The sequence below is a fragment of the Delphinapterus leucas genome, chromosome 15, assembly GCF_059928025.1.
Source record: "Delphinapterus leucas isolate spDelLeu-1000000601 "Yukka" chromosome 15, BTC_Dleu_Yukka2, whole genome shotgun sequence".
NCBI classification, from domain to species: domain Eukaryota; kingdom Metazoa; phylum Chordata; class Mammalia; order Artiodactyla; family Monodontidae; genus Delphinapterus; species Delphinapterus leucas.
The window spans coordinates 7085088-7096948 of NC_143143.1; the positions used below are offsets into that span (position 1 = coordinate 7085088).

Here is an 11861-nt window from a genome sequence, read left to right on the forward strand (position 1 = left end):
TTCCATGACCAGGGATTGAACCCACACCCCCTGCACTGGGAGTGTGAAGTCTTAAGCACTGGACCACCAGGGAAATCTTGCTTTTTGAACAGAAGGCCCCACATTTTCATTTTGTACCAGGTCTTGCAAATTATGTAGCCGTCCCTGGTCCCAGGAGAAGGTACAGAGCCAGCCCCCCACCCGTGGTGGTCTTTGGAGAAGGACCCTCCTTACTTCCTCAGGCAGTCTCCTTAGTTCCTCAGGTAATGGGAACAGCTCTTTAACCCATGGAGACAGCATTCCCACTTGCATCCTCTCTGGCCCCTTCTGCCCAACCCTTCCCTAGCTCTCAAGGGAGGGATGACTGGGTGAGGTGAGGGTGAGGAAGACGCATAAAAGTGCCTGTAAACAACAGATGCCACAGGTGGTTTATTGAGGTTCAAACCCCAGCCCCTCCCACTGCAGGACATGGGTTGGCCATAAAGTTATGGTCGCAGCGGATCTTTCCCACCAAGAAGGCTGGCCAGGCCCCAGGGCCTAGGAAACCTTCCAGAGCGGTCTCTAGCTATAGAGGGGGGACCTGTTCCTGAAGAGGAAGGGGCTGTGATTGAGAGAGCAGATGCTGCTCCCTGATTAGCTGACAGTATGACCATCCCATTACGGAAGGCACTGCTCACCTACTCCTACGTTGCAGGGCCTGGGGTGTGTGGGGGTCTGCGCTGGTGTCGTTGCTGGGGCCCTTGGAGGTACGGTAAGGGCTAAAAATGAGTCAGAAATGGGAGGTGGTGCACAGGCATCTCGGTCACCCAGAAATCACTCGAAGGGAGAGCAGGCGGTCTCGGCAGGGGTCAGGGGCATGTGCCCCGACCCCACCAGCCCACGGGCCTCAGAAGTTGTTATCGATGTTCCAGACGTCCCCGCTCAGCGCGTTGGCTGCCCCCTGCAGCGTCCAGGTGAGCAGGGCCAGCTGGCGCCGGAAGCGGCTCTCCTGGAAGCCCAGGCCCCGCGCCACCTGGGCCTCCTCCCCAAGGGCCCCAGGGCCACTCGAGCGCAGCAGCCGCACGTGGTCCACCAGGGCACCCAGCGTGTGGTCTCCGCGACCCAGGAAGATGTGGCGGAACGGTGAGTCGGCCGCCGACACGTACTGGGACAGGAAGTAGAACTCCACCTGCGCCGAGAAGGGGATGTGGTTGGAGCCCGAACACCAGTTCCAGACCAACCTTGGGACCTCATGCGCGCTTAACAAATATTGTTGAGCAGCCTCTTTAAGTCCCACCTCCCTTCGGCCACCCAATCAGGAATGGTCGTTCTGTAACGTCATCAGTAGTCAGGTAGGATACGTCCTCCCACTGTGTTTTGGGTTGGATCCCTTTCTTTCTACCCCTTGAGCTTCCAAGCCTGCATCTTTCTTCCTCACCCATTCACTTCCCTGCCCAAAGCCTCAAAGAACCGTCTATCGTCCTGCTGTTCCTCACCTCCCCATACCCCAGTCATTCCTGCCCACCTGCGTGAATGTCCACAACCCAGAGTCAAACGACAAGGGGACAGGCCAGCCCTAATGAAGTGCCTGACTCTGGGTCCTCACCCTCTTGACTCAGATGCTGTCGGTTTTTCCTGAGATGGCCGCGCTCCCAGCCCAGTTCTCCCACCTCTCTGCCAGCCTCTCCGGTTCCTTCTGTTCCCACCTGTGGGCAGGCCCAGGGTTCGACCTCTACTTTCTCCTCTTCTCATTACCTACAATCCAATGGTTTTCAACCCTGGCTGCACATTAGAATCACTTGAGGAAGATTTTAAAATTACCATTGCGTGGGTGCCACCCCAGCAGAATTAGAATCTCTAGGGGTGGTCTCACACACTCATGTCTTCTTAAGTCCTCCACCTTTCACTCAGAGAGCTCATCCACGCCCCTGGCTTCAACTGGGACCTCATGGGGACAATTGCCAAGTCTACTCCACAAATCATTGCCTGGAATCCTATCCCCCAGTCTGCTGGACCTCTCCACTGGGGTAGGGGGTACCCAGCCACAGCCTCACACACATGTAGACACCAACTTCTTCCAAAACCTGACCTTCGCACCCACCTTCCCTCATGAGCACCATGGCGTACCCCAGGTGCCAGGCTCTCAACCTCAAAGGTGAATAAGAGTTGGGTGGACACAGGGTCAGACTTTGGTTTCCAGTTTCTCTTTGGGATCAGACTGCCTGGTCCTTAATTTCAGCTTCACCACTTACTGTGTGATTTTGAATAAGTCACTTAGCCTCTCTGAGCCTCAGTTACTGTGTACAATAATAGCAAACTCACAGGATTTGGAGGAGTCCTACGGGAGAAAGTGAAGTAAAGCCTTAGCACGTGATAGCCCTCAATAAATGGCAGCTGCTATTATTATTCTCCTCCTCTTCCCTCAACACCCAGTCCGTCCATTTTTCCTTCCAAATGTCGCACACCAGTTCAATCCCCTCACCCACCCAGAGCTCAGCTATCACTAACTTCGTTCCCTTTTCAAGCCATTTACACTCTGGCCAAGTATTTCCTAAAATTTCACTTTGCCCACATCACCGGGCTGCTCAAAAACCTTCCAAATTTCCTTGATGCCCAGACCCTCAAAACCCAAACATCTTTTTTTTTTTTTTTTTTTGCCTTGCCATGTCGCATGTGGGGATCTTAGTTCCCTGACCAGGGATCGAACCCGTACCCCCTGCAGTGGAAGCGAGGAGTCTTAACCACTGGACCACCAGGGAAGTCCCAGAACCCAAACTTCTTATACTGGCATTCAAGTCTCCCCATAGTTGATCCCTAACCCACTCCCCTCCGCTCCTCCACAGGGCTTCTGTTCTGGCTCTGCTGGTCTACACACTCCTCCCAAGGAAAGCCAGGCCTAGTGCACTGCCATGCCCTTATTCTTGGTGTCTCCATCCTGAAACATGCTCTTTTTGCACCAACCCAAGTTCTGTCTGTTCCTCAAGACCCACATTACAGCCTAAAGCAGGGGTCAGCAAACATTTTTTGGAAAAAGCCAGATCGTAACTATTTTAGGCTTTGCAGGCCACACTGTTTCTGTTGCAACTACTCAGCTTTGCTGCTGTAGCACACAGGCAGCCACACACAATAGAAAAATCAACGAGCACGGCTGTGTTAAAATAAAGCTTCATTTACAAAAACAGGTGGCAAGCCAAATTCGGCCTGCTGGCTAGTTTACCAACCCCTGGGTTAGAACCACAAAGTTCCCTGGGTCTGGCCCAGCCCTGTTTGAGGTTCTGAAGCCCTGCATCTTTTACTCTCCAGCCCTGAGTCTGAATCCTGTCCCTTACACACAGATGCCCTTTATCCCTTGGGGGGCACATTGCAACTTTAGGGATAGGGTGAGGGGAGTGTCTTTTTTTGTCTCTAGGGTCTGGCACAGCGGGGGTTAAAGCAAGATCTGTGAATGAGGATGAATCGCCCATTCCAGGAGAAAGGAGCCAGGACCAAAGAGCAAGATGGGTGGGCTTGCGAACAGAAAGACTGTATGAGTGATGCCAAGGGAAGCAGGCAGGGACACAACAGGAAAAAGGAGGGGGGAGAAAGAACAAGACCTTGCAAGGGCCAGACATATCATCCCCAAACCGCGCATGTGTACACCGCGGGGTCCCGGTTCACCCCACAGTCACTGAGGATGGCCCTGCTTATCATTTTGCCCTATAGACTTTTCCCCTCGCCTACAGTCCCTACCCACCCATTTCCAGAGATCAAAGGGCTGCAGGGTTGAGTTCTTGGGGTAAGGAAATGGAAGGAAGAGGATGGGTTGGAACTGGAGCTGGGGTGCAGGCTGCAAAGTATTCAAACCTAAGCAGGAGGGAATAATAATCTTGTATAACTTTCACATGACACCTCCTCCAGGCAGCCTTTCTGGGTTTCATCCATCTCACCAGAAGTAAGAGAGCTCTCTACGCTCTGAATTGTTTACACCATTTGCATCTCCCAAGCCATGATCCTGTGCCTCTTAGACCATGGACCACCGTGGACATGCTTCTTCTCTCCAGAAGGGAGAGGAGGCGGTGGGGAACCGGAGGGGGCGCAGTTGTCCCAGTTCTGCCATTCGGTGGCCGGGCGACTGTGGCTAAGGGGCTGACCCTCCCTGTCTCATCACTTTGCGGGCCCGCCTCTGTGGTCGCTCCAGCTTGGCGGGTCTGTGAGCAAAGCACTGTGAGTCCAGGACTGGGAACGCCCCGAGGACAGGTACAAATGAAAGCGGAACGAGGGTAGGACAGCGCACTGGCGCAGGGCCGAAAGGAGGGGCCCTACGCCGCCGGAAGAGGGCGGGGCGGCGCGGCCGGAGGCGGCCGGGCTGGGCGGGGCCTCACCCGCATAATGCGCACGTTGTACATGCGCGTCAGTCTCTCGTCGCTCTCCTCCGAGCTGTAGATCTCCTTCCGCAGCTTCTCGGCCGCCCGGATGTAGTCCCCCCGCGCCGAGTACACCCACTGGAGGGTCAGCCCGCGGGCCTGAGGGCGAAGGCGCGGGCTGGGGCCGGCGGCAGGGGCCCAGGTGCTGGGGGACGGAGCTGGGACCCCGGGCCTGGCAGGAGTGGGGAGGTATAGGGGGACAGAATGCTGGGGGCAGAATGAAGGGAGAGAGAAGACCTGTGCGGTTGGGCGGGTGCTAGCTGGGCCCTAGGGTCTTAGTGACTGGGGCAGGAGTAAAGGGGCCAGGTTGCCAGACGGGCCCTAGACGAAGGGGAGAGGGGCCAGATCCCCTGGCCCGGGCACAACTTTAATGGGATATAGCACCCCCCACCGCCAGAAGCCGGGAGCAGGGTTGGCGTCTTGGACCTTGAGGTCCCCAGAGAACTCATTGAGGCTGCCGATGTGCCTGAGGACCACATCCCCATAGCGGCCGAAGTCGAGGGGCAGCAGGTGATCGTGGCTGAGCCGGATGAGGAGCTGCCCGGCGAGCTGGGCCACAGCCTGGGCCACGGCAGGCAGGCGGCCCCGCAGTACCCTGTGCAGGTTCTCATAGGTGTCGTCCTTCGTGTGCAGGAACGGGTACATCGGGCCATCCTGCCGGGACAGGGCGGAGGCTGGCGCGCGGGCACAGTGTGAACAGGCCCAGGGGCTGCTGTTCTGGGGCAGGGCCCGGAAGTCTCACCTCCATGAAGGAGAACTCAACGGCAGGGACCCCCGCAAAGGCCGTGAAGGAATAGGCACTGCTGTCCATGGGCAGCGGCCGGATCCTGGGGATGGGCAGGTTGGAGCGCTGTGTGGGTTCAGGGTCCCCCCACATATCCCCCCCAGCTCTCTTCCCTCCCTCCCTGCCCAACTTACACCTCAGCTTCCCAGCTGTGATTGTTGAACACCACCTGCTCGAAGAGGGTCTGCCCACTGCGGTTAGGAGAGTCCACCTGGGGGCAGGGTGGGGGGCACCAGTCAGGCTCTGGCGGCCACCAGCTTCCCTTCATCCCCCACTCCTGGCCAGGCTCTTACCTGCTTTAGGATGTTCTCGATGAGGCTGATCAGAAGGGGGCTGGTCTTGGCGTGGAACTTGTCATCCCCTGCGGAGAGGGATGCCGGGCTCAAGGCTTGGCCCGGAGGGCAGGGTGCACCAGAGGGGGCCCAGGTGGTGGCACTGCCCCTGCTCACCCAGCACTGCGTTGTCCAGGCTCACATAGACTACGGCTTTGAGGTGCAGCACGCTGAGGTAGCCCTGTGGGTGGGGGGTGTGGAGTATGAAATCCCCCTGCCTCTCCCCACTGCCTGACTACCTGCCCAGGACCCCAGGTTACCTCCAGCCACTCCATGGAGCCCACACTCCCAAAGTCACCACCATCCCAGCTGATGAAGAGAAGACTTCTGCGGGGCCGGAAGCCTGGGGGCGGGGGGGGGGGGGGAAGGAGGGAGGATGGGCTTGGCTGGGGGCCAGGCAAAGACCCACCTCTTTGTCTTCCTCTGTCCTGGTCCCCTGGGATCTCTCCTTCCCTCCCATCAAGCCACCATCCCAGCCCATCTCACCTGGGTCTGCCCTGACTCAGCTGTATCAGTGATGGGGATTGCTTACATAGGGAATCTCCTGCTTAATCTTCACTCAGACATGGACTATTAGTACTTTCATGTTTAAATGAGGAAATGGGGCTTCCCTGGTGGCGCAGTGGTTGAGAGTCCGCCTGCCTGCAGGGGACACGGGTTCGTGCCCCGGTCTGCGAAGATCCCACATGCCGCGGAGCGGCTGGGCCCGTGAGCCATGGCCGCTGAGCCTGCGCGTCCAGAGCCTGTGCTCCGCAACGGGAGAGGCCACAACAGTGAGAGGCCCGCGTACCGCAAAAAAAAAAAAAAAATGAGGAAATGGAGGTGAAGTGACTTGCCCAGGGCCACACAGCCAGGACACGGAGGAGCCAGGTTTGGAGCCCAGGTCTCAGTGGCCACCCTCCAGCCTGTGCTTATAACTGCCTCTCTGCCCTGTCCTAGCTCAGACCACAGCCCCAGCTACCCGGCCCAGGCCCAGACCCTGACCTTACCATTGCTCACCATGGAGGAAAAGGTCCGCACCAGCTCCAGCAGTATGGCGGTCCCCACGGCAGACCTGGCTGCTCCTGGGCCCCATGCATCCCTCTGGGCCCCAATGACAACATAGTGATCTGGGGGAGGGGATGTTGGGGCCCACCTCTTACATGGGCAGAACCCAGAGGCTTCTCCCTTGACCCTAGGAGGGTCCATTTCTGCAGGACCCTCACATCTCTGCAGCCCCAGCCCTGCAATCCCTGCTGCCCCTAAAGAGAGTTCCTCTCCTCCCCTTGGCCCTTCCTGGGTGGGCTGCTCCTTCATCACATTGCCTGGGGTCATTCTGGGCTCCATTACCTGCCTGATCGGGGTGCCCCTCTGTTCACCAAGTCCTGACAGGTTTAAAATCTCTCTCTAACCCTTCCCACTCCCACTCCCACCACCAGCATGCTCATCTGAGCCTCATCACAGGCCTCCCTGTGCCTCTTCCTTCAGTGCTTCTACGTACCACACTCTTTGGCTCAAGAACCCACTTTGATTCCCCACTGTTATCCACAACAAGTTATGCTTGAAAGGCTCACTTATCTAGTCTGATCTCCCTTTCATGCTGTAACATCACCCAACTTATGCTTGCTCACCTCTGGTGCTAGGGAACTCACTACTGTGCAGAACTGCCCATTCTGTCTCGGGACAGCTTCAACCGTGAGGTCTCCTCACTGCCACCCCCCTCAGTTCCAGCCCATCCCCAACTTGCCAGCCTCCCTCCCTGCTAAGCCCAGCTCCCCCGCTGCAGGGTGTGGGTGATGCTGGATAAGCAAGCACACCTGGCTCTGAGCGGCCCTCGATGCAGCCAAAGATGTTGCTGATGGGGGTGGAGGCCCTGTGGTTGTTGACCCCTAGGTGCAGGCCTGGCCCAGGGCCCAGGCGATAAGGGGAGACTGCGAGGTGCCCCTGCCATTCCTGGGGGGCCACAGGGCCTTCAAGCTTCCTGGGGAGGGGTAGAGCAGAAAGGGTTAGAAGTGGCAGAGAGTCCCAGGCTATGGAAGAGCCCAAAGCCCCCACTTCACTCTTTCTCTCCCTCACACCCTCTGGCTCCAGCTCTCTGCATCTGTACTCTGCCTGAGGGGCCAGTGCAGCCAGGGCTGCCTTGGACAGTTGTGCAGGTTGTGTCCTGCTCAAGAGTGCCCAGCAGAGGTGGGTGTGATATCCAGCTGGAGCGCCACTCACCAAATGGCAAGAGGCTGCGCCCACCCAGAAGAGCCACCTTGTTCTGGTTCACCCAAAGGCACCTTATGGGCTAGCTGCAGCCTACCTCTCCCTGCCTCCTCCCCTCCTGGTCCCCACATGGCCCCCACCTCAGTAGGAGGGAGGCAGTGTCCGCGCTGATGGGCTGGGCTGGGATGCTGGGGAGGCCCGAGGACTGGACCGGAGGGAACTGGGTTTGATTGAAGGAAGGGAAGCCAGGTGTGTAGGGATCTCCCGTTCCCAGGTGCACCTGTGGGGAGAGGGTTGCCCACACTGAAACTGTGAGCCGGGCTCCCCAGGATAGGGCGCCAGCCTCATCCTAGGCAGGCTGTGCAGCCCTGGGACCACAGGAAGGCACTACTGGCTCCCCGAGACTCACATGTCCATACACAGCCCGGTGGCTGGACAGGCTAAGCTTGTGTGGGCCCTGGGAGAAGTCTGCCGGGTCCGGGTATATGAGCACTCCTTGGGCCCCAAAGTCCTGGGCACTGGCCACCTGGGGAAGGGAGGTGGCTAAAGGACCCCTTCTCCCAGAGAAAATGGATTTATAAAGGCTGAAGGAGCAAGTAAAAGTGGAATGGCACGGCCTCTGATCTGCAGCTGTGGATCCACAGAGAGGCTGTGGGCACCCCCTGGACCTCGCCTTCCGCCCTCCCGCAGTGCCTCGGCATCCCCCAAACCTCACTGTACCCCACATCCCCTCCTGTTTCTGTTCCCCACCCCAACCTCCTGATTTTGTTCCCTGCCAACGGTTTCTTACGACCCATTTGGTTCTTCCTTTTCTCTCTGTGACCGCCTCCTAGACGCTTCCTATTTGCCGCCATCCGATCCCCGGACTCCCCAGCCGGCACCCTCCCCGCTCCGCCCCAACCCGCATCCAGGGACCCTCACCTTCTGGGCGAAGTTGATCACCCCCAAGCGCACCAGCAGGAGGCGCCCCTTCGGCTCCACGCCCCGGGCCCGCAGGTCCTGCAGGTCCTCCGGCCGCCCGTAGTGGGCGTACACCAGCTCTCCCTGGGGAGGGAGGATGGGGAGGGCAGTGAGGCGCGCCCCCGCTCCACCGCCAGGGAAAGCGCACGCTGCCCCATCCTGGGGACCGGGCAGGAGGCGCTCACCGTGGCGTTGCCCGTGGCGCTGTAGGGGCAGTAAACGTCCGGGTCCTCCAGTGGCAGCTGCTCCCCATGCTTCCCGGCGGCATCCACCCAGTGTAGGGCGTTGGGGTGAGCCCTGAGGAGCGGGGGTGGTGAGCGACCCACCCACAGGCCGCCCACCCCTCCTCGCCCCCCAACCCCACCCCATGCACTCACGGGTCCGGGAACTGCAGCCCCACGTAGTGCGTGTCCATCCACACGTGGTCCAGCTTCTGGCTCAAGAGCACCGCGCGGAGGTCCTGAACCAGGGCTGCCATCCCGGCCGAGCCGGCTACCCTTTCCCGAAGGCTGGTTTGCCTGTGCAGGGAGAGGGGGGGATTGGGGCGCAGGAGGAGAGAGGGGCAGGGACTTCTGGGGACCTCGAGGAGAGGGCGGGAGCAGGGGAAGGATGCCAGAGGTGTGGGGTGGCCCCAGCCCCGGGCAGTGAGGGGCTCTTAAGGCTCTCCTGCCATCACTACCAGGGTTGCACTGGAGGGTCTCCAGGGCCTCCTTCTGCTTAAACCTCAGCTTCTGATAGCCAGGGGTCCTGTCCACCACCCCTTAGGCTCTTCACAGGTCAGGCCAAACTCACCAGTCTACCTACTGTCCCCTCCGCACATACACACACTAGCCTGTGCTCTGCCCCAGGCATGAAAACACTTTTCTTCCAAAGGGCTATCTGGGCAGAGGTGAGGGGCCCTGCATCGCTCTCAGCCTCCAGCTGGGCCTAATGGAGACACCTTACACCAAGGTTGCCGGTGGAATCTGGGGTCACTTGTCTGGTTGGAGACCTCACCCTGTCTTCTTCCATAGTCACCACCTAACTAGCCAGCCTGCTGTCACTGGAACGCTCCCTGATCTTCCATCTTGCCTGTGCCAGCACGGCCCCTGCATGGCCTTTCTCTCAAGCAGCTCCACCTGTGCTCTTTCCATGGCAAACAAACTTCCCTTCTCAGCATCATCACTGAATACCCCTTCTACCTTTTGCCTTGGCAGAAACCTGGCTGTCCCTTGGGAGGCCAGGTCTCCTTCGGGACATGTGAAAAAAGCAGCTCAGGCTCTCATACCACCCAGGCCCAGAGAGGAGGTGTGCTTCTGGCTCCACTGTTCACGTTCCTGACCATGAAACTCTCTTCCGTCAAAGTCCCTGCCATCCAGCAGTCCCACCCTCTGTCCTTCCTCGCTGCTGTCATCTTTTAGCCAATTGGTCACTTAGCCACTTTCAGTGAAGACTTTGGCATCTGGCCAGCCACTTCCCTGGCCACATCCTGGATCTTGTCCCCAGAACTCCATCTCTGGAATACTGATCCAATTTACTGAACACCTACTAAGTGCTAGGCATGGTGGTAGGTGCTGGAGGCTGCAAGATAAATAGGACACAGTTTATCATATAAATCTTAAAAGTTCCAGAATCTCACTCCCTGATCGGAGCTTTTCAGGTTGGAACTCACTCCCTTAGGCTCACTATACCTGTTCTGCAACTCCATGGAGCACTCCACACTGTCCAATTTCTCCATGTCTATCAGCTCCTCCCTGGTTTCCCTTCCTTCCCCAACCAACCTAGAGTCATACATCACCTCATTGCCCGCTCCCTCTCACTGCTCCCGTCTTGCCTCCCTGCCCTTTGATGGCATCCACAGTGCCACCCCCCACCGCCGTAGATCTGTCAAACCATCCACTTGCTCAGGCTGTACCCAGACTACTAAGTGTTGCTCAACAGAAAAAAAACCAACAAAAACCACCATGCATGTAGGGACTTCCCTGGTGGTGCGGTGATTGGGAATCCACCTGCCAATGCAGGGGACACGGGTTCAAGCCCTGGTCCAGGAGGATTCCACATGCCGCAGAGCAACTGAGCCCATGTGCCACAGCTACTGAGCCCACACGCCACAACTACTGAAGCCCATGTGCCTAGAGCCCGTGCTCCACAACAAGAGAAGCCACTGCAATGAGAAGCCCGCACACCACAACGAAGAGTAGCCTCCGCTCGGTGCAACTAGAGAAAGCCCACGCGCAGCAATGAAGACCCAATGCAGCCAAAAATAAATTAATTAATTTAAAAACCAAACCAAAACAAAAAAACATGCACGTTGTTGATTCAAGCAAAATGGATCCAGCAGTGTATCAACAAATAATAATACACTTTGATCAGGTTTATGTTGATCTCATGAAGACAAGGAAATCTATTAATACAAATGACTACATAAACTTTAAAGAAGAAAAATCATGTGATCGTATCAATACATTCTGGAAAAATATTTGAAAAAAAATTGATTCTTGTTCCTCCTTTCCTGATCATTAAAAAAAAAGAAAAAGTCTCAGTAAGTTAGGAATAGAAGGAAACTTCCTTAATTTACTTCTAAAAATCTAACTGGGGGAATTCCCTGGCGGTCACTGCCGAGGGCCCGGGTTCCAAAAAAAAAAAAAAAGCAACAATGACAAAGTATTAGAAAAACATTCCTATGAAAGTTAGGAACTAGGCAAGGATATTTACTATCTCATTACCTAAATTCATGTCCTCTCCAATGCAATAATAAATGAAAAAGATATAAAAGATATATGCATTGGAAAAGAAACTATGCGTCTCTCACTAAATATAGATTATATAATTTTCCACTTAGGAAACCCAGGAAAACCCACTGAAGAAATGATTCCTGACCTCTTCTCTGGACCTACCCGAGCAGCTCCATCCCAGTAGGAAAAGGTGACCTCAGCAGGACAAAAGAAACGCTAGCCTGCTCACGCTGGGCTGGCAGACCCCACAGATTGGGGGATGGTCTTTGCCCACACATACATTTGCTTCTTTTTCTGATTCCCTAAGTCCCCCTTCTCAGAGACCCCCAGAGCTCCCCACTGCCACAGGTCAAATTCCAAGCTCCTCAACGTGGCATTCAAGACTTTTCTGGGTCTGTCCCACTTCATATGTGGATGCTGGAGCCCTCTGTGCACATTCAGGCAGCTCCCTCAGCTTCCAAATGTGTCATCTGCTGCCCTCCCTCCCCTCAGCTCCAAACGCCTTCTATCCTTCCCAGGACCA

At 56.8% G+C, this 11861-nt stretch overlaps 1 protein-coding gene across 1 annotated transcript; it reads right to left on the reverse strand.

Moving 5' to 3' along the window:
* Window positions 1-363: 363 nt before the first annotated feature.
* On the reverse strand, window positions 364-9142 carry TFR2 (transferrin receptor 2). Its single transcript, XM_022587933.3, has 15 exons — window positions 9002-9142; window positions 8810-8921; window positions 8586-8708; window positions 8074-8190; window positions 7805-7944; window positions 7274-7437; window positions 6467-6586; window positions 5738-5820; window positions 5595-5658; window positions 5439-5506; window positions 5280-5356; window positions 5104-5188; window positions 4788-5015; window positions 4320-4460; window positions 364-1147 (listed from the first exon to the last, which is right to left on the reverse strand). The coding sequence occupies exons 1-15, from the start codon at window positions 9100-9102 to the stop codon at window positions 866-868; spliced, it is 1905 nt and encodes a 634-aa protein (XP_022443641.1). The 5' UTR covers window positions 9103-9142; the 3' UTR covers window positions 364-865.
* Window positions 9143-11861: the final 2719 nt, after the last annotated feature.

Excerpts from the sequence above, each read along its gene's own strand:
- TFR2 (XM_022587933.3), bottom strand. The coding sequence starts at position 9,102 with ATGGCAGCCCTGGTTCAGGACCTCCGCGCGGTGCTCTTGAGCCAGAAG. Across the intron at positions 8,922-9,001 it reads GGGCTGCAGTTCCCGGACCC|GGCTCACCCCAACGCCCTAC; the intron begins GTGAGTGCATGG and ends CCCGCTCCTCAG. Across the intron at positions 6,587-7,273 it reads CGAGGGCCGCTCAGAGCCAG|ATCACTATGTTGTCATTGGG; the intron begins GTGTGCTTGCTT and ends CCCCTCCCCCAG.